Here is a 22,159-nt window from a genome sequence, read left to right as displayed (position 1 = left end):
CAAATTGATAACTGGACAAGAAATGAATGATGGGAGTGATACGAGTCAGAATGCTAGATCTTGGGAAAAAAGAAAAGAAAACCAACTCTATTATTCATAGGCCATTTTTGCTTCAGTAAAATTATAATACAACTCTCCTTACTGCTGTTACAAACAATTTCAACCTAATACTACAGAATAAATGGAAAAAGGATTGTCCAATATTTAGCACCAGACTACCCCTTTCTTCCATGGCATCATACCATGGAAATAGATAAAAACTTTATTCTTCTTACTTGAATACTTCAGCAACAAATGTATGTACACCTAAGGCCTCAGTAAATAAGTAGCATCAAATGTATGGACCTTCTCGTTCTCCAGATCCGTCACACCGGGTTAGAATTTTGGGCTACCTGAACTCGCCATCCAAAACAGTAGATATACAATGAATTGAGTGTCACTGCTATCCCCAAACTTAACACTCCCGAAAGCAGTATAGAGAAAACAGCCTTCAGATGGAGCTGCAAAGACATTGAAATGCCTTGATCACAATTAGTTCGGAAAAAACTATTTCAAGCAAATAATTTGAATTATCTCCAACAATAACACTTCAAGTTTCAGTTCCTGGATGTATTCTCAGCTACATCCTTCAGTAAAAAGCATTCAAAACATATCTATTGATACACTTATGAGAATTGCTTTAAAAAAGATGCTAGTTTGAGAGAGAGAGAGAGAGCGAGGTGGGGGACATCAACACTAAACAGTAAAGGATAGAACAAGCCATATGTCATCATGAAATTTAGTAGATTGAGCAGAATAATATAGAATACTTTTAATTATTGCTCACCACAGAATAGAATATATGGGCATTCAATGCCACAAGTGCGAATTCAAGAGCTGCAAAGGTCCATATGTACTCCTTGATTGCTGCAAGCCAAACAAGACAACATTAAGACAATCACAAGTCACAACTCATACAGAAACAGAAACGTGATTTCTGAGGCTCAGCCAGACCTAATAAGACTGCAAAGATAGATGCTAAGAGGCCCAGGGTTAGCGCAAATGGTGCTGCGATCATAAGTGCTTGGGTCTTCATTTGTTGAATCTACAAAATGATAGGCATAAAATCAAAATTGTCAAGCTAGCGAGGATGATGATCTGATATAGAAAGCCATGTGTTGTATAAAACTATAGGTGAGAGAGAGAGAGATATAATTCAGGGGCCATAAAACAGTGATATTGTAAGTTGGAAGTACAATTATGTATGTTGGAGCAATTTAAAATTTGCACGTGTAGAAGGTTGAAAGGCTAATCTGAAACCAAGTCTTTCCCCAGATCAGTAATAAAAATATTGCTAATAAAATGTTGAATTGCTTAAGTTCAATGTTTACGAATTAGGTTGAGCCGTTAAGTGGACTTAATAGGCTTGGATAACATCCATATCAATAAAATAAAAAGATCATTCTCCAGCTCAAGTTTCTCATAAGGCAAAATGGCATACCAATAGCTGCTCCAGGAAGAAGAAATAGCATATTGTGCTAATTAACACGAGCACCACAAAGTCCTGCCAGGCACTGCATATTTGAGGTAAGTATTTAAATTAGAAAAAGATAAAGAGGCTAATTCTAAAGAAACTCATGCTGTGGAATAATTATTGATGTTATTATTGACTTGCTCAGCTGTGAACTTAGTATCAGTACCACAAAACAGAGTTCTAAAATGAAAAAAAAAATCAATTCAAGCAAGCATTTGAATAGAATGCTATTAGATTCAAGTTCATTATAAAAGTGTCAACAGTTTAAGATCAAAAATAATTAGATGCAAGATAACAAAATTTATAGTTAATACTACCTCACGGACTCTGATGGTAAGCTCTGTGAATTAATGCTCTGCCTATTACCCCTACGACCAGTAGGCACCCGCAGTAAAGTTACAGGTAAGTTCCGCACTTCTTGCCTACATACGTCGCAGTTTTTGTTTCCTTTTGTACTAAACCATTTAACAGCACATGCTTCATGCACAAGTTGTAAGGCACCTTTGCAGCTGCATTCCATTTTGAGTGTATTTCCCTCTTCACATTCATCCAAACAGATTCTGCACACAGCTTCCTCTTCAGGAATCTCCTCATCATTGGTTTCTCCAGGAACAGGATTGATTTGATCTGCATCCTCACAGGAACAGGAAATCAACCTCAAAACCAAGACCAATAAACCAACAATAAATCAAGTCAAAAGTTGAAAATACAGAGTTGCAAGTCTAGACAAATTTTCATGGCTGAATGTACTAGAGTAAGCAGCTCAAATTTTAATATAATTTAATTATAATGCATAAACCAGGCTAATGCGGCAGTTAATCTTGTAGAAGAACTTTTGGTATCTTCTGGAAAATTATATACAACTCATTTGATTCTTTCAACTTTAATTGCAGAAAAGAAAAAACTTAGCTCAGATATTAAACTGCCAAACTATTTGACTCCATTTGCTACAGGATGACTCATGTCAGACAAGTATGAGGACCTATGAGTTGAAGTAACGACAATAAAAAGGAACTTGAATAATGGAGTAAAAAAATAAAAAATTAGTCATTCAGTGCATGTACCAGTACATACCATCGCTATTATCTGCAGAGACATGCTCTTTACAGGTATCAAAAGATGCAGATCTCACTATAACAACATTTCGCCCAGGCACCGACAGGGACCTTGAAACTACAGCATGCTTTGCTCCTTTCTGCATGAAATTTACTGTAACCATCTCAAAATGCTTTTAAATTATTTTTACACAACTTACTTGGAGATTTGTCCCATATAAATTTTGGCTAAAAATTTTGCCTTAGAAAGTGAAAATGTTTTGCTAAAAAAAAATTTGGCTTTTGTAATTGTTGGCATATAGATATGTTAGTACCCAATTTTTTCTCCATTGATTGTTTGGATAAAGTTTTCAACAGCTGCAGCGGACAAAACAATAATTCAAAGTTAATAAAATAGTCAGAACCATATGATACATACATTTGATTTATTCTGTTCACCAGCCATCCTTGCTGAAGCAGGCATGGGAACCGATGGGGACAAATTTGATGCAGGTGTAACAGGCAGAGATGTACATCTTTTCCAATTGAATGGGGATGGAAAACTAGCCATATTAGAACTTTCAGGGCCTGTCTTGCTGTCTGGAGTGAGGAGAGAGCTTCCCTCACCATCAGCTACAACACCTTTTTTCTTGAAACTTAAGCCACGCAAGAAGCCTCCTGATGATGAAGTACCTTTACCGGAACCCAGGGACTGAAGTAAACCTTTTCCACTACGGCTACCAAATCCTAGGGGTCTAGGGGGTATTTGAAGAGATAGATCTAAGCGCCTACCACTCGTTCCAGGTTTAGAAACTTCGCTATCTGAGGGTTCCAGAATTGGAGATTTTGCCTGCAATTAATGAAGGTTTAATTACATTTCCAGTCATTTCTTTAATAAGCCTTTGCAAAAAAATTCAACAGTACAACAAATCATGTGACATCTCTGATCAGAGGGCATGCCAATTACAAACCCAGAATTTGATTCCATTTTCTTTTTCCTGGATTAGTGATAAAATCTGAATATCAGATGCCCTAGATGCAAAACATCTAGAGGCTAGATCCAAATCAGTATTTCATGTAAGTGTTTGGGACATAATCATTGGTCATGCGTGAAAATTAACAGCTCCTAAATTTCAGGTCTTACCTTGAAGAGGCCTCAGTTTGGATCTAAAAAAGAACAAGGTAAACAAAAAGGGAGATGGTTATGACCTTATCACAAAAAGTGTCCTTGCTTAATAATTTACACAATTTTCTTGTTCCCGATCCTATTCTTTCCCTTCATAAGGAGAAACGAGGGATGCTTATTGCTTTGATTACTTCTAGGCAGAGCTATAACGAAAAGAAAAATAGGGCAAATGTAATGCTCCTAAGTCCTAACAATATGCGTATATATCATATTTCATAATGTTGCCTTTCTAAAAACAGAAAGAAAGAAAGAAAAAGATAACAGTCCCCATTGCCATTGCTAATATGCTCGGTCCAACCATGCAAAGAGAGTTATCCAAAAGAAAAAAAAAATGATATTGCTAGTCATTTCCAATCTAACATAATAATTAGGATATAAAACAATCATGTCACAACATATATACAATGATTAAGGAGACAAACAATTAAAAACGTCACAACATACTCAAGAATAAGATAAGATCAAATGCCTAATTATATGTCAGAAGTAAACTTAACTATCAAAACATTTTTTAAGGGAAAAAAAAACTATTTCTAGTTAGCATTCCCTTTAGGCCTTTACCATTACGAGATTAAAAAAACAAAAGAGCATAGAATTAATCAGAAAGGGCTTTTATAAACCACAAACATACAAATGAGACAGAAAAAGACACCCTAAAACATTGAAATTATCAGCAATCTCAGATTATATGACAACACCACTGAAGTAACAAAGGTTTAACTACCAAACTACACAAGCAAAATCTACTTTCAACACAATAAGAAAGCATCACTTAAATTCACACACACAATATTGAACCAAAAACTGAAAACCCTTCAAACCCTTTTCTAAGTATATAAACGTTAAAAGGTAAAAAGAAAAAAAAGAAAGTGATCACGAAGAACCTGAGAAGAACCCTTAGAAACTCCATTGCTGAGAGCTTCAGCTTCAGTTGCTTGCATTGTTTTCTTGGGTAAGCTCCCAAGAAACCCAGGAATAAAAATATAAGATAAATGAATAAATCACTGACAATAAAATAAAAAAGAATAATATGAAAGCAAGCCAACAAAGATTGAGAAGACGAAGAATCAAAAGACAGTGCAAAGCTAGTAATATACGGAAGAATAAATCGAATAAAATATTATTATTTTAAATTATGTTATTGACTAAAATTTCCAATAATTTTGACGAGTTAGAGGGAAATGGGGGGGTTGTGTGGTCTGGTCGGACTGACTTGGGAAGATGACGAGAAACTCTTGTCTGAAAGAAGGACCGTCCCTCTTTCCGTTTCCTTGCCGCTTTGTCATGTCGTCTTTGTTCGCTTTTTCTACAGACTTGCGATTATCGTGAGTTTCCTACTCGCTTTGGATGCTTGCCACTTACACAATGATGTCATTTTTTAAAATTTTATTATTTTAACATTCCACTCCAAAAATTAAAAAATAAAAAATTTTTACTTCCTTAAAATTTTTAAATGGAATAAAATTATAGAAGTACAATAATAGTTTAATCTCGACATTGTCCTTGGTTAGATTAAAATAAAATATTTACATTTAAAAATTATTCTCTCTATCTTTGAATATTTATTTTTTAATTTCATAATTATTATGATAAATTTTTGTTTTTTATGTATTTTATGAAAAATTTGAAATATTTTATAAAAAATATTAAATATTTGTAAAATAATTTTTTAATTTTTCACGTTAGTTTCACGTGAGAGTGGGGATGATATTTATGTAAATGGAGCAAGTGGGAGAGTGGAATAAATTTGGAAGTTATGAGTGGGTCTAGGGTTACAATCATATATTCATTACCCTAAAATTGTTAGGAAAATTCCCATGCCCAAACAAGCCTCTTTTTATATTTAAACTGGTGAAACCCCATTCCACCTAATTTTCTCCCACAAATTTACTTTGTTTGGGGGAAAAAACGACAGGAGAGAAGAATTTGTTTTCCTCTCTTTATATTATGTTTAAAGAGATGGAAAATAGAAAATAATTAATGATTGAATATAAGTGAAAATATGTACCTAATTAATTAAAAAGTGTAGAGATACTCGTAATTTACAAGAATAGATTTTATTTTTCTATCAAATAAAATTATTTTATTTTTTAATGATGTATAAATTAAATAATAATAAATATTTAAACTTTTAACTCATTAATTAATATATAATCTATCTACTTAAAAAATAAAATTTAAACTTTTTTTTAATTATAAAAAAATAATAATAATAATAAAACCCAAGATGTTGCCGTTTCACTTTCTATTTTCCTGAATCCGGTGTTGCGGATTCCCACTGTAAAGTGATTAGGCTGGGAAATGTCATTCCCTTCCGTCACGCAAGGAAAGTAACTTTCTTTTGGGAAGGGAAAGTTATAATTTTTTTTTTACCAAATTGTCCTAGCCATTGCCTGACACTCTCTTCTATTTTCTCCTTCTCATCTTCTTCCTCCTCTCGCCCCTGGTGGAACCTTAGCTACTCACTTGCACATTTCGGTCAAATTTCACGGCCGAATCCGCCGCTTCTTGTTCTTCTCAGGTAATTATTCATGCATCTCTCATGCATTCCTTTTTTCTTTTTCTGAGAATTAGGACCCTTTTTCTTGAGGAAATTAGGGCTTTTTTTTAATACTTCTTCTTTAAAATGCTTTTGTTGGATATTTGGGTTATTGGAGGTGTGATTTAAGAAGGTGTAGTCATTTTCGTAGATATTTTCTTCAAACAGTTTTGGAAACAACAAAGCTTGGGTACATATTTTGTCCCAAGTTGTGAACTTTCTGCATTTGGTTGTCTGTCTGTCTATTTTCCTATAACAATTCACAATTAGAAGAAAGATGAAATTTTCTGGGAAGAAGATTATTACTGAACAATGGCATTTCCCGTATATCTGTCAACTTTATGTCTGCCTTCAATGTTGACGACAATATTTTGCATCGCCGACTGGGATTCCCTCGGCAGCGTCGGTGGTGGCGGCGGATAGTGAGATGACGGTGCTGTCAGCCGGCTGGACCGCAGTCTCAATTGGTTTATGAGCACATTTCTCTTTCATCCCTCTTCCTCAAGCAGCTCAAGGTCCCTTGTCGTCCCTGAAAATTTTGGATCACAATAGAAGAAAGTTTTTTTTTTCTTTCTTTTGAGTCAAGTTGGAATCACTTTTTCTAGACAACAAATTCCTAACGATAAGAATTTTGCTTCATATCTGTTTTGCAGTTTTAGTTAAAGTATCAAATATTAGTCTTTGTAATTGACATCTCTGTAATACAATTTAGCTGGAGCAATATATATAAATATATATTTATTGAAGTTCTGAATGAGCTATTATTATTTTGTGCAGTAAATAGAAAGAATGAGAATAAAGTTTCTTGATTGGTATTTGAAGATTGCGGTTGGTTCAGCTCTAATTGGAGGTTCCATGGAGATGTTCATGATAAAGACTGGCTTCTGTGTGAGAACCCTCCAATTTTTTCCCCTTTCATCTATCTAAGTTGATTCCATTTCAGCATGTTATGGTTCATTCTTCATAAGGAAAAAAAAGGGTAGTTATTGTTTTTCCGTCTGCTCTGGTTGTTGTGGTTTGATGTCTTTATGATTCCTAATTTTGGGGTAGAAGCGATAGTAGTATTTCCATATTATTGTTGTTAAGTTCTGGCTTTATGTTGAAGTTATTTTGATTGTCAATTCAAACTTTCGAACCCAAGGATGATTTTGTTTTGAAATTTTCAAAATTTTGTTATGGTAAGAATGGTTAATTTTGAAGTCTCTAAGTCATATGAATGGACACCAAAGATGGTCTGAAATGTGGATCTAAAATCTTATTTCCAAGTCCTAATTTCTTATATTAATGCTATGAGTATGGTCAATTTCATAGTCCTAATAATTTAAAATAATATCTTACTGCTATCAGCTTATCACTGTATAGTTAGTGAAAACAAGCATCAGTGAAAGTTAGTCGTGGTGGAACCTTAACAATTGGTTGAAAGAGATTCGGTTTGAACTGTTATTTGTTACCCCTAAATCTAAGTCGCCTTAGTGTTTAAGGTAAAAGAAGATTGATAAGGTCCCTAACTATTTTGGTGAAAGATCATAGCCTGAGTTTGGCTGTTAAATGGTATGCTATATGGTAATTCATCTTGCCACATTCTGGTCTGTAAGTCTTGATTGAACCTTTAGCTTTGTATGTTGTAGATGACAAGGTGACTGTTCTGGAATCAGAGAAGCGCGCTTGGGAGAGTTCCCCTGAGGCTCAAACAATCAGGGAAGCTCTTAATCCTTGGAGAAATCATGATGCACAAGAAAGGAAAAATTCCTAATAGGGTTACCTCTAGAAATGGGCTCTTCTTACTGTTTTATTTGTTCATGTTCTGAGCATAAAGCTGGTTATACAGCACAATACACTTACTGGCATCAAGAATGAACGTGTTCATCTGAGTTTTGATGTCGGTTCTGAAATAAGTTGAGTAGAAACCCTTTTGATGCCTGTTTTGTAGATCAATTTTACTTATTGATAGGCCAATTTTGGAATGAATTTAGTCATGCAACTTGACTGGTGTGCCATTTGCCTTATATTTGGCTATGATTTTTTAAATTTACAAATCTATTTATTCATTAATATAATCAAATGTTTTAGACTGATAATGTGTAAGAGATGAATGAAATATGGCTGATTTGATTACAATCTGCTTTGAGGACATTTTTGCCTAAAGGATTAACAACAAAAATTTTCGAATATGTGATTCATTTTTGTAACAGAGTCTTGATAGGAACAAAAAAGGGAAAAGAATTAAACAATTCATCAACAAGCTGGAATTTCTTATACGATTTGTTTGTAGTGAAGAGCATCAATACAAATAAAGACATAAAACCATTCTGGTAGTTAAGAATATGACAATCTTATTTGAGCAAGTGAGTTGTCACCAGTTTTCCTTGAGATAGTTCTAGCGGATTTGTGTATTCATTGTTTGTATGTCCAAGTAGGCAAATTGATTGGCTATTCCCAAAATATTATCTTATAGTATTAGTTATACTCTTCCAGAGGAATCTAAGCAATTGTCATCCTAAATTCATTCTTGCACTTTGCTTATAGACATTGCATGGCTGTACAAGTATCATTACCTGATGTTGCAAAACTACTCCATAACAGAGAATCAGAGACTAGTTTTGATCTTCTGATATTTGTTTATATGATCCCCAAACATTGACATGGATGATTTCTTCTAGCATGTGGATCTTGCTAGCTATTATCACTACTCATAGACCGTAGATTCTGACATGATTATGTTAAGAGAAACTTTGGATTTGTCCCTAGAAGGTTATGTGATTCTCAATGAGTAAACAGAATATTGTTATTTTTTAACATCAGTGTTCTTCAAGTGGGTATGACTGCTAATTTGCTTCATTTGTTCATCCTGATCTGTCATCTATTATTTCTCAAAAAGTGCCAAGGATGGTTGAATTAACAATCAAGGATAGCATCACACTTTAGAAGGAGTCAAATGGGGAGGATCATTTGGTGGTTGCTGGTTGCACATCAGTGCCTAACAGCCGCAGCTAACTCTAATTAGGAGGAGATGCAGGTAGAGAGCCAGAGTCTTTCTAGCACCTTTTTGCTGTTTCTTTTGCCCTTTCATAAATGAACAAACAGAAGGCAGGAAGGGATGATGTCAGTATAACATATGTTGGGCATATGATCATGAAAAATCCTCCTGCTTAACAAGTAATGCTGTAAGGAGCAAAGTTGCTTAGCGACCCTTTTAAGCACTCGTTTCATTGAGAGTGTTGTAATCAAGAAGCAACCAAATTACAGGATTTTGATCATGAATCTCATCCTCCCCAAACTCCAATAACTATACCTAGACTTAATATTCATAAATCAAGACCACTTGACAGTAGTGAACTTTTACCTCTCTATTCTTTGAGTTCCATTGGTATATATATTTCAACCCCGTTTCCAATTTCATCATTTGTGTGTACTTTTTACTAATTCATCTTTTTGAATAAAGTGAGTGATGATCTGAACATACATAGTTTCTGAAATTGACACAGTTCCAAACAGGCTCAACGTTCAGTCCTTTCTTTTTTCTAATATTTTGACCTCAGACATGCAGACAACATGTCGCCAAAATATAGTCTTGAAAGAAAAAGAAAAGAGTGGGAAGCATCCGATCTTAAGCTGAGTGCTGCTGCCTCCAATGAAAAGACTTTTAGTGCTCATCACATCGAAAAAAATGTTGAAGCCGTGCGTCGGTAGAACCCAACAGCTAATATGTCCAACCAAAGAAGTAGTAAACAAAGTTTAATCGTTTTATAGTACATAACAAGAACACAAGTCAAGGGTACTGTTCCATGGAATTCTCAACTTTGCCCTCAGCAAGAGCAAGCGTATCAACTTGGAGTTCCTAATCGCAAAGGGTCTTCGAGAAATGATTGCCTAAATTCAATTCCACGAGTGTTCGACAATGGTGGTCAGTGGCCCGAGCTCTCTGTTGCTTGAGAGAAGTTAAAATATCACTGTAAAACCACTGTTTATATATTCAACCAGAACTTATTGCATGGAATGTGGAACACTTTACCGTCCTTTGGACGGTTGGTAACCGTAGTGCCTTAAACAGGTCGCTAAATTAGGAGAGATGCGATGGGGAATTAAGGCGGTACAATGAGTCATCCTAGCATCACACAAAGCTCCTTGCTGGTACAAGTTGAAACAGTACTACTTCTAGATTAATTACCTTTGTTCTGATTCACGGGGTTTGGAATAGACACGCAATAAATGTGATTCTGATTACTGATATAATCTTTGTTTATGGACATAGTCATCCAATATCCTTTGCTTTAATTATTGCATTTCATGACTTACCAGTCCAACATATTCCAAGTGGTTTTTTATTTAGTTGATTAGGGTCTGTTTAGTCCCATCTGAAATGGTCCCTGGAATTAAATTCTAGAATACAAAAGCCTGTGCTGATGGGTCATGGATGTGCAACGAATAAGCAAATTCTTTCTCTTTTCCACCTCTTTTCCAAGCCTCCATGGACCAAGAATTCAAAAATCGACTGGCTGGTTTTCTTCTCTCTCTCTCTCTCTCTCTTTCGTGTCAAAAGGAGCTATAGACCATGACTTGAGAAAAGAGCAATGGATGGATGACATGAAACCCACCAATAAAAATGGATTTTCAAGCGAGAACCTAACACCTTTTAAGAAGAAAGGTGAAATGTATGGGCGTAGTCAATGCTCATCAATGACAATAACTTATTCACCGAAACGATATAAATATGAATAAACACTAGACAGAAACAGCATAGCTTTACCTAATGAGAAATTTTTTTTAAAGTCTTAATAGAACAGTGACGACCACTCTATTTACTTTTCTCTATGTACTATAGCTTTGCATACATGGACAACAAGAACGGAATAGTGGATGTTACTTGCTTCCTCCTTGTCGAAGACAGCGGGGACTCTGAGCTGGACTGTGAACCCATCATCCAGCAGTGCCACAACATGGATGTAGGCATAGCTGCTGATGAAGATGATGCAGAGTCATGCAGCTGTGACACAAGTGAGAGACTCGACGATTGTTATGAAGTTCTTCAACTTGATGGCGACCAAGATTTCAGTGATTGGGATGAGCCTGCGGATGGTTGGAGCAGTTGCGAGATGTGGTCTATAGATGAAGCCTTGGGATATGCATCAGCCGAGGAGGGAGAAGAGGAACCGAGGTTTGATATCAATTTGTGCGGAGAGGTAATGGATGGTATGGAAGACAGGCTCTTCTGGGAGACTTGCATGGCAGTTGGATACCCTTGAATGTTGCTTCTTTTTTCTTCTTCTTCGTGTTCTTCTTTTTAATTATTTTGAGACTGATAAGACGAGAATATATCTGCTGCACTTTTCTTTCTTGAAGAAAAGAGAGATTGCTTCCAACAGATTGCCTATAGAATCGAAAAAATGCATACAATTATCATTGAGTTAAATATTTGTAAATATTATTTTATGTTCGAGTGCAAAAACAACTTTGTAAATTATATTTGTCTAAACTTTAGATTAGTGGGTTGGTTATATGTATTATGTTTTGCCTATTAAGAATTGTCTATTAAATCATATTTGCCTAATGAGAATTGTAAATAGATGGGTCAATAGCATTCAAATGGTTACTTTTGGGATCAAACTATCATAAACCCCCAGTTTCATCATATAGCAACCATGATATCACGCCCCAAAAATAATTTATTAATAATTATAAGTAAATTATTATTAATATTAATTATGTGAGGTGAAAAGGTTGGATAGAAAGAAAATTTAAGAAAAATTGGAAAGAAAAGGAAGAAGATTGGACCATTTTGAATGGAGCAAAAGGGTGCAATGCCAAACCCAATCTCAAAATTAATTTTCCATTAAGTCAATTAATCTTATCAACAGAGCAAATGGGTAATGGGATATGGGTCGTTATTTAAATACAAATTAAATGGGTAATGAACGAATAGTTGTAACCCGACCCATTTATGACCTATTGGAACTCATTCAAACTCGTTGATTATTTAATTACATATTTTTGAGGATTTTCAAATGAGAATAATTTAAAATTAAAAAAAAAGAGCCTTAATTATTGACTAATTTTATTACTAATTTGACTTCCTATATATTTTTTGATTTAATATTTAAAAAATTGCAGTGATATTGACTCGGTTAAGTGTATGGTCATTAGTTACTATAATAACTTTATATTTTTTTCATGAGGAAATATAATATGTAAGATTCGGCAAACAACTCCCTTTTATTTTAAAAGAAACTGAAATTTATAATTAGATATATTGCAGCCAATAACACCAAAAGTTTAGGTTTGTGTTCATGTTTATTCTTTTCACATGAATTTACCCAGAAAAATTAAGTAAAGCACAGTAAAAAAAAATATTTTCCTTTAATAATTATCAATTGATAAAAATTTGAAATTCATATATTCAAAAAAATTCAAACTTAATAAAATGTTCAAGTTCAATAAAAGATTCATCCGATTTTTTTTTACTTTTTAATTCATATAAATAACTAATTAATCAATTTAATTCTCTAAAGTTTAATTAATTTATTAATATCATATTCTTAATAAAATATTTATAAATCAAACCTTACAATGTTATTTTTTAAAGATTTTAATAAATACTTTCTCGTATATACTAAACGTTATAACATTAACTTCTTATCATTAATTTAATATCCAACAATTATGATTTTAAAAAATTAAAATGATGAAACAGACGACTTTGTCTTAAGTATAAAATCTATAAATAAAATAATACAAAAAAGGTAAAATAAAATATTAGTCGATATTAACCCTAATTTCGAACTATCTTTTCATTGAGGTCAGCTTGATAAATTAAAAGATTAGGATTTCGTAATAGAATTAGTAACATTTGTCACTCATGATGGTGTAGAAAAGCTTGGTGGATGCAACTAATCTTTCAGTCTTCTTTGTCAAACATATATATAAATTGCTTTTACCTATTCTATTTTTTTTTTTACTCTTTATTTCAAGTCTATACTCCATAGTCCTACATGAGATTTCCACATTTTGGTTGGAAGGATTGGTTCAATTGGTTAACAACTACCATTTCTTTTTCTTTTTTGCTTAATTTATTTTTTTCGAAGTTTATTTTTAATGATGAAGAACTAATTTTATAATAAATAAATCTTTGAATCTTTCAATATTATGAAATCATTTCAGGATGACCGTGTAATATTTTTTTTTATAAATGAATAAAAAAATTTAATGGCTTAGCGGCAATACCTAATACCTGCATTTGTAAGAACTACTTGAGTTCAAATTGTTAATTTATGGGTTTAATCCGTTATGGTGCAGCCACATCTCAACTAATACAGTGAATAAAAGTCAAATATTCTGAAACTTTTGACCCTAGACATTAAAATTGAGGCTTTTTATCCATTTTTAAAGCGGGGTGATTAACTGCTCGCAGTGAGGAGAAGGTCATCAACTTTGTATATAAGGATGCAATGTCTTAGCTCAAAAATGCAGCAAAATTTAAAGAGACAGAAGCTCAGAAAGAGATCAAAGAGAGAGAGAGAGAGAGAGAGAGAGATGAAGAATAGTTTGGTTTTCTCGTTGATTTCTCTGATAGGATTGAGTGGATTTGTGGGAGTACTATGCCAAGGAGGGGCGTTGTGCAATAGCTTTTATGAGACGAGTTGCCCCCTTGCTGAGCATATTGTTCAAAGCATCACTTGGAAATATGTTGCTAGCAATTTTACTTTGCCTGCAAAATTTCTAAGAATGCATTTTCATGATTGCTTTGTCAGGGTAACTACACTAACACTCATATCTCATATAGTATCTGCTCCATATTACCATGTTCTTTAACATTAATTCTTGGTGTATCACTGAAACTAAAAACATTTGTAAGATCAATGTTAAAAACCTTCAAATTTGATGTGTATGCTACTGATGTTTTCAGTATTTTGCATGAGAGAAGATTCCCATTATTTTCCAGCATTCATCAATCAGTGCTTCCAAATTAGTACTATAGTTCTAGTTTGAGACAGTGATTTTGGCTTGTTTCTTAGGGTTGCGATGGCTCAGTGCTGTTGGATTCTACAGCAAATAACTCAGCGGAAAAGGAGGCAATTCCAAACCAATCCTTGGCAGGATTTGATGTTATTGATGAGATCAAGAGCAAGCTAGAGGAGACATGTCCTGGAGTAGTCTCTTGTGCGGATATCTTAGCTTTAGTAGCTAGAGACTCGGTTTCCTTCCAGGTAAGTTTCAGTATTCATTACTTAAGCAGTTAACAGTACTAATATGATGACCAACTGAACATGTACTTTTCAGTTTGGAAAGCCATTGTGGGAAGTGCCAACAGGGAGAAGAGATGGAACCATTTCCAGAGCTTCCGAGGCTCTTGCCAACATTCCTTCACCTTTCTTCAACTTCACCACCCTGAAACAATCTTTTGCCAACAAAGGCCTTACAGTTCAGGATCTTGTTGTTTTGTCAGGTAAAGTCTATATAATTTTGAGAAACTAGAAATACAAAAGCAACAGGGCTTGCTCCCATGCAAGTGTCTGCTGCAGCTACTTTGCTTGGCCGCAGCCTGAAATTCCAACTAAACACTTCAGAGAAAGTTAGCTTTAATTAAACAACTCTCTTTTACCTGCACCAATCACAGAGTTTCAGAAATATAAGTTAAGGTCAAAGAGCTTAACAAAATTCTATTTTAACACCAAGCCCATCAAAATGTTTTGAAGTGCCACAAAAAAAAAAAAAAAAAGAAACTAATCCCTAATAAAATAGATAGAACTGGTCTAACCTGGAAGGAAAACTTGGTCAGGTGGACACACTATTGGAGTAGGACATTGCAATTTCTTCAGCAACAGGCTATACAATTTCACAGGAAAAGGTGATGCAGATCCATCTCTAAACTCAACTTATGCTGATTTCTTGAAAACCAAATGCCAAAGCCTCTCAGACAACACAACTATAGTGGAAATGGACCCTGGAAGCTCCCTATCTTTTGACAACAATTACTTCACAATCTTGAAGCAAAACGAAGGTCTCTTCCAATCTGACGCCGCCCTATTAACAGACCAGGGCTCTAGCAATATTGTTGATGAGATGCTTAATTCGAAAACATTCTTCACTGAATTTAGACAATCAATGGTAAGGATGGGGACAATTGAAGTGCTTACAGGAAGTGCAGGAGAGATCAGAAAAAAGTGTACTGTGATCAATTCCTGATGATGGCAAGCTGTCGTGCTTTTGAAGTTTGGGGTTCTTCAAGTTCAAGTATTTTCAAAAGGAAAAGTTGTTCCTTTGTTTCAAATCATGTGAAAATAATTTCAATGTTTTTCCCTTTGAAGTAGCTATCAAAGTCTTGTTTAATAACTAGTTACATTTTTGTTTGGGTTTCATGTTCCATGGAAATAAACATATTTCAATGATTGGCTCGATTCAACTTTTTTATATATATTTGACTTAAAAAGTCTTCCAATATTATTGAATCAACTAGAGAAGTTGTCTAACAAATATAATAATAACCTCTTTAGAAAAAAACAACTCATTAATTATAAGTTTACCAAGCTTTCTTTCCCTTGTTTCCATGGGAGCTGGAGCAAGGTTTGCGGCTAACCCTATAGCTTGATAGCTAATTAAGCGTCTAAGCCTCCATTACCATATGCCTATCTTGTTAAGTTAAACGCTGCATTTTGCAATGACAAGTTTCTTACATTCTAAACCGACATACCTCTGGGTTTCATTATTGCTCGGGTGATCATCACCTTGCACTTTTCTTGTTTCTTGCTTGAATTACATGATTAATTAGAGTAAGCAGCAGTTGTTATTCCATGTGCTGCAGGAGTGAGATGCTTCATTTCTGTTGGATTCAGCTGGTGGCAACGCATCTGAAAATGATGTCATTCATGATATAATTACAAGTTAAAAAAACTAGAAGAAGACCATGAATGACCTGAAACTGTCCGCTGCTCCGATGTCATCGCCTTGGCCGCGCGAAATGCTGTTTCCTTTGGTGGTTAATTTACAAATGAAGTTAAGTATACCTTACTCAAGTCGAGATGGCAGGTCAGAGATTACCCGAAAAAGCCCTTGGACAGCTTTGCATCCATGGTAAAAGCCATGGCTGTGGTGGTGAGGACAAATAAGACATCTCTCTCGATGATTATGTCGGGTATTATATTCTAGGATTAGATACATGTAATCAGATTCAATCTTAACGATGAAATACATATTTAACATATTAATCATCCAACTACTTACAAAAGTGGGGATGCACCCTGGGAACTAAATCCAAATTTCAGCAACATTTGGAAGAATTTCAGAGAACCCTCATGTTTTCTTAGCTCGTTTTGCACAATCATTGATGAAAAAAAAAATGAGTGTCATGCATCATGCCTCCAGGAGATAATGAATCGAGAGATTCGGAAAAAGGCTTAAACTTTAAAATAAGTTTTTGTATTATACTCGTTTATTTAATTAAACCCTTTATTATTATTACATTCAAACAAACTTCTAAATTTTTACTTAAAATTAAATCTTAATAAAAAATTATTCGTTCGCAAATTCAATATCAATTTATATTTTTTATTTACATGACTTATGACATGATTTGATAACATAATTACAAGATAAAATCACAATCAAAATTAATTTCTAACCGTTAACTGATCGTAAATCACTAATAAAAAAATAATTTTGAAATAAAATATGATTTTGTGCATCCAAAGAAATGATTCCATAAGTATCACTTAATTGATGATTTTAAGGGTTGGTGTTGATTAAGGCCAGCCTGAAGTGCAAGGAGAAATGTCAAAATCAAGGAATATTGCTTTATGAGTTTGATATTGGTGAATGTTTTTAAATTTAGAGGGGCCTGCATCCTTCCCCTTATAGTACACAGAATATAGTACATAAATGCATGTAATAAATCTCAGTTCAAAATAGACTGACCAAGAAATGAGAATACATAAATGGCATTTTCAGGATTTGACGAATATTGGGAGTTGGAATATCTACATCGTGACAGGCACAAAAGGAAATTCTAATTGTGTGGAGAATATTCGTACTAAAGCTTAAACAAGTTAGTGGAGACTTATTGGGTTAGACTTCCATTCGAGAAATCTAAAAGAAGATCAAGAGACTGAATGCTAAATGTCTAACCCTTTATTATAGTTTCCAAAAAGAAAAATTAAATCTAATCCTTTATTAAAAGCGTATTTAAAATAAGCTAAACACCGTACGCGAGTCCAAATACCAAAAATATATATTGATAATGTTATAACCAAAATTTTGCATCGAGTCCCAAGGGCAACTCTCTCTGACTCTCTCCACCCTTTCTTTCTTTAATGAAACAAGGCACATGTCATTGCTAGTGTAAATAATTTAATCAATCAGTATAAAGACCACAGCACTAATCCCTGGGTAATTACAGCCTGTCCAGTTCGTCTCTATAGCCCATTGGATTCCGGAATGTCATTGAAATTTTAAACAAGGAAATTTTGTCTCTTGGAGGTGTGAAACAAAGTGATAAGATCATGAGACTTCGTCCAAGTACAAACCAAGAAGAAGTATTAAGTAGAGAGAGGAGCAGAGCTTGCAACTTGCACTGCAATTGCATGACATGACTCTGAGCAAATTTACCCTAAATTCGAAGGAAGAAACCAAGGATTTGATCAAATGACCGCCGGGAATCAAGGTGCCGCGCACTGCCACCCTCGTCACAGTTGTGTTTATGTGTATATAATATTTGTGTAAACGGTTCACCGTGATATCATCCATGTTTTAGGGAACATTAATTTCAGATAAATTTTTCCTTTCTTGGTCTGGAAACGGATTTATGGTTATTTTCAAAGAATCAGTTAATTGCTTCTAAAATCTCTGTGAAAAATCCAGTTTTATTTTTACCGTAAATCGATAAATTGTTGTTGTTCATTATAAGTTTGTAACTTATAAGTATTTTCGACAAAATATTTTTCGTCAATTCTACGAAATATTTAATTTTATCTAAATTTTGAAAAGAGAAATTATTGATTTTTTTAAAATGTGAGATTCGGGTATTTATCAATTTCACAAAAGCAAAGAGAAAGTTTGTGTTCATTCTTTATTACATATAAGTGCAAATAATTGGAGCTCGGATTCCTCAATTGGGTTGTCACCCTAAAATGTTGATAAATTATTGATTAAAAAAATAAGGTCAAATGAATGAATTAGTTCTTAAAACTGGAGGTGGCCACGGCCTGATCCAGTCTCATCTGGTTTGTTTAATTGGGAAGGTTCAGTTTGAATAATGGAGAGTTTCAAGATATATAGTTAGATTGGCTTTGGAGGAATAAAAAAAAAAAAGTGGGGGGGTCATTGACAAAACCCTCAATCTAAGGTTGAGGTTGATTTTAATATTGTTATACTATCATCCTAGCACATCCATTTCCTTGTCTATATATTGGAAACTATCTCGAGTTGTTAAGCACTCAGCTCGATTGTGTTTTGATCTTTTCTTCTTCAATTTTGATTCTAAAATCCGGTGAAAATGAAGGCTGGATATAGCATTTTCGTTCTCTTTGTTTCTCTCGCTTTGTTTGGAATAGTTGAGGTTTGCAATGCACGTGGTGCGCATGGGTTTAGTAACCTGAGTTACAACTACTATAGGAGAACTTGCCCACGGGCTGAGAAGATTGTTAGAGGCATCATCCGGGAAAGAGCCCGGACTAATCCAGCTTTGGGTGCTAAACTTATCAGGATGCAGTTCCATGACTGCTTTGTTAGGGTAACCAATACAAAAATTTATTTCAAAACAATGTGCTTTTCTTGGTTTCTTAGGAAGCCAAGCCAAGTACTGACTCTATTTTTGTTTCTTCTTTTGGTGATGAACATGTTTGTTATGTTAGGGATGTGATGCATCTGTGCTGCTGGACACAGTCAATAGCAGTTTTCCGTCTGAGAAGAAAGCAGTTCCTAATCTATCTTTGTCTGGTTTCGACGTGATCGACGACATCAAGACTGCACTCGAAAAAGCTTGCCCAAAGGTTGTTTCCTGTGCTGACATTCTTGCCTTGGCAGCTCGTGATGCAGTTTCTGCCCCGGTAAACACCCAATTTCTAAAGTGAACTATACAATGCAGCAGCAAGTATATATAATTAGTAACATTTCAAATCTTTTGTTATATTACAGTTTGGGAGGCGCCTCTGGGACGTGCCTCTTGGAAGGAGAGACGGTAGAATTTCCCTTGCATCTGAGATCAATGGAAACATCCCTGGACCCTCTGCAAATTTCAGCAGCCTGTTGCAAACATTCAACAAGAAAGGTCTTGATGTTAATGATCTCGTAATTCTTTCAGGTATAAGTTTCCTTTCTGATTTGCCTATTTATACACGCACAAGCATGTTCCTATGTTGACAAAAGCTTGCCTTAGTGGCATGCATGTGACATTCGAATAAATCTATGAATTTCCCTGAACAGGTGCACATACCATCGGTGTTTCTCACTGTGGAGCTTTCTCAAGGAGGCTTTACAACTTCACCGGCAAAGGCGATGCTGACCCTAGCTTGGACCGAACATACGCCATCTTCCTGAGAAAGCAGTGTCCCAACCCCGCAAGTCAGACAATCACTGTGGAAATGGATCCTGGAAGTTCACTGAAATTCGACACGCATTACTACGACGTCTTGCTGCAAAACAAGGGGCTTTTCCAATCCGATGCTGCACTTCTTACAGACGGGCACTCGAGAGGGTTGGTGACTACGTTACGAAGAAAACGTTCATTTTTCCCTGCCTTTGCGACATCAATGATGAAGATGGGAGCCATTGAAGTTCTCACTGGAAATGCAGGAGAAATCAGGGCAAACTGCCGTGTTGTCAATCCATGAAAAGGATTGCATTTGCATCCCAATCACTTGCATTGTTGTATTGCATTCAAGATTCTAGAGAAAGAATATGAATTAATACAACAATAATCGAATAAACTTTTTAAGCAAATTAATCATGTGTACTATTTTGATGCAATGTAATAAACTGACTCAGAACTCAGAAAAGTTAATTCATTGTAGGCATTTTTTGCCTATATTCATCCTCCATTTTGCAAGCTTTTTTAGCTGTTTCTTGCCAAGCTGTTTCATTGCCCCATTTTTCAGTTATCCCATATTGAAAAATTAATTAAATATAATTTACAGACAGTCCAAAAATCCAAATCATATAAAAAAAATTATAACAATGTTTATTCCAAGTAGCACATGATTTCATCAATTACAACATTATCTCTTTTTTGTATTGTACTTTTCCTTCCATTTAAGGCATCAATCAATGAACATGTTTTTCCAGTCAACAGCTTTTTTTTTTCTTTTTTTTTTTGCTAAGTTCCTTTGACTTTATACTAGAATTTTCTAAGTTATTATTCCATCTGTTACACCATGTAGTACCTTTCACCATGCTTGGAATTCTCCCTTGATTAATTAAAGCATCCAATTTCTCTCTTGCTTCCTCGTCTCCATACCTACATATTCCAAAAACGTGTCGATTTACTTACATAATTAATAAAATATTAGGTTTTAATCAAATATCATCTTAACAATTCATTGCTCTTCAGCATGCAATAAGTTTTTTGTATTAATGTCATTTTTATCGTTGGATTTTTTATTTGTACTATTAAAATTCAAAATTCAGAATAAAATTATGAGAGAGGAATTTTGTTTTTAATTTAATGTAAGAAATTGACTTGACTCCATCCCCTTAACTCGAATTTATGATCTTCATAAAAAAAATAATTTAAGATAATTAACAGTCAAATTTCATATATAGGGCAGTTACTTGGCAAAGGGCAATAAAGGAATTAGAAATTTGGTCCAACTTGATTATTGGGTAATCACTGGGGAAGCGCAAAAGTTATATTCTTTTTATCTTCCCTAAAATTAACTGTTGGTAATTCCCTCTTTGGTATATAACCGCAACCTTAATCATACAAATTCAAAATATTTACTGCCATAAAACCACACCTTCCCCTCCATCTCTTCACATTCCTTTTCATGCTTGTGTTTTGATCCCTTCGGTTTTTACAGTTTCAATGGCAAATGAGAAGAAAAAAGATGAAAAAAAGGTAAGACTGTAACATCTCGCCAACCCCATTACATCCATAATTCTACTGGTGGGATTGATTTCTTCTTCCCTTGTTCATTGGAAAGGTAATTGTTGCAGAATTTAAAGTTTCAATGCATTGCAATGCATGTGAAAGAACTGTTGCCAAAGCCATTGCTAAATTGAAAGGTACCCTTTTCTCCAATTTCATGTAAATTTTCCCATGATAAACTTTCATTTATCGGATTGATAATGTTTTTTCTTTTTTTTATCTTGTTCTTTTTGCATATACAGGTGTGGAGAAATTTACGACGGATATGAATAAACACAAAGTTGTAATATCGGGTAAAATCGATCCGCAAAAAGTGTTGAAAAAACTAAAGAAGAAGACAGGAAAGAAGATAGAAATTATGGTTAAAGAGAAAAAAGAAGAGATTTCAAAAGATACAAGTAACGAGAATTGTAAACCGTTTGTAAATTCATTACCGTTGAGTAGGTGTAATGAAGCATTGATGATGATGTTTAGTGATGAGAATCCAAATGCATGTTCAATCTTGTGAAAGAAAATTCATTGCGTCTCAAATTGTATTAGACATTGTGACAAAGACAAAAGATAAGTTTAGAGATACCAAATGTATTAATGAAATAAAGAAAACAACTTGATTATTTTGGATTGTCTAACTTTTTTGGTTTTTATCCATTAGTTCTTCAAAACATGGACTCAAATGGGACAAATAATATCAAATTTACTAATTTTGATAAGTCGATAAGATTCAAGTTATAGATGAGTGATGACCATATTCATTGAATTTTTAAATAAACACATCATCTTGTTATGTATATCTTGAGGGATGATATGATAGAGAATT

The 22,159-nt window shown here is 34.3% G+C and overlaps 5 protein-coding genes across 5 annotated transcripts; 4 read left to right on the top strand and 1 right to left on the bottom strand.

The window, feature by feature from the left end:
• Positions 1 to 60: 60 nt before the first annotated feature.
• Positions 61 to 5,008, bottom strand: LOC18603415 (RING/U-box superfamily protein). The gene is made up of 8 exons (XM_007035377.3): positions 4,618 to 5,008; positions 2,987 to 3,397; positions 2,588 to 2,708; positions 1,831 to 2,140; positions 1,481 to 1,553; positions 994 to 1,084; positions 827 to 906; positions 61 to 500 (listed from the first exon to the last, which is right to left on the bottom strand). Exons 1-8 carry the CDS (start codon positions 4,672 to 4,674, stop codon positions 366 to 368), a joined length of 1,278 nt encoding a protein of 425 aa, XP_007035439.3. The 5' UTR covers positions 4,675 to 5,008; the 3' UTR covers positions 61 to 365.
• Positions 5,009 to 6,014: 1,006 nt separating this feature from the next.
• Positions 6,015 to 8,278, top strand: LOC18603414 (DNA mismatch repair protein). Its single transcript, XM_007035376.3, has 3 exons — positions 6,015 to 6,254; positions 7,050 to 7,158; positions 7,901 to 8,278. The coding sequence occupies exons 2-3, from the start codon at positions 7,062 to 7,064 to the stop codon at positions 8,023 to 8,025; spliced, it is 222 nt and encodes a 73-aa protein (XP_007035438.1). The 5' UTR covers positions 6,015 to 6,254; positions 7,050 to 7,061; the 3' UTR covers positions 8,026 to 8,278.
• Positions 8,279 to 13,722: 5,444 nt separating this feature from the next.
• On the top strand, positions 13,723 to 15,669 carry LOC148763393 (peroxidase 3-like). The gene is made up of 4 exons (XM_088805814.1): positions 13,723 to 14,018; positions 14,282 to 14,473; positions 14,547 to 14,712; positions 15,046 to 15,669. Exons 1-4 carry the CDS (start codon positions 13,731 to 13,733, stop codon positions 15,450 to 15,452), a joined length of 1,053 nt encoding a protein of 350 aa, XP_088661940.1. The 5' UTR covers positions 13,723 to 13,730; the 3' UTR covers positions 15,453 to 15,669.
• Positions 15,670 to 18,683: 3,014 nt separating this feature from the next.
• Positions 18,684 to 20,296, top strand: LOC18603412 (peroxidase 24-like). Its single transcript, XM_018119136.2, has 4 exons — positions 18,684 to 18,990; positions 19,112 to 19,306; positions 19,395 to 19,560; positions 19,683 to 20,296. The coding sequence occupies exons 1-4, from the start codon at positions 18,754 to 18,756 to the stop codon at positions 20,087 to 20,089; spliced, it is 1,005 nt and encodes a 334-aa protein (XP_017974625.2). The 5' UTR covers positions 18,684 to 18,753; the 3' UTR covers positions 20,090 to 20,296.
• A 983-nt stretch (positions 20,297 to 21,279) lies between these two features.
• Positions 21,280 to 21,850, top strand: LOC18603410 (Heavy metal transport/detoxification superfamily protein). The gene is made up of 3 exons (XM_007035372.3): positions 21,280 to 21,312; positions 21,398 to 21,479; positions 21,585 to 21,850. The coding sequence occupies exons 1-3, from the start codon at positions 21,280 to 21,282 to the stop codon at positions 21,848 to 21,850; spliced, it is 381 nt and encodes a 126-aa protein (XP_007035434.1).
• The last annotated feature ends 309 nt before the right edge of the window (positions 21,851 to 22,159 follow it).

Source organism: Theobroma cacao, chromosome 4 (genome assembly GCF_053813885.1).
Source record: "Theobroma cacao isolate CCN51 chromosome 4, ASM5381388v1, whole genome shotgun sequence".
NCBI classification, from domain to species: domain Eukaryota; kingdom Viridiplantae; phylum Streptophyta; class Magnoliopsida; order Malvales; family Malvaceae; genus Theobroma; species Theobroma cacao.
Note: the sequence above shows the minus strand (reverse complement) of the source record. Positions and strands in the feature narration are given on the sequence as shown.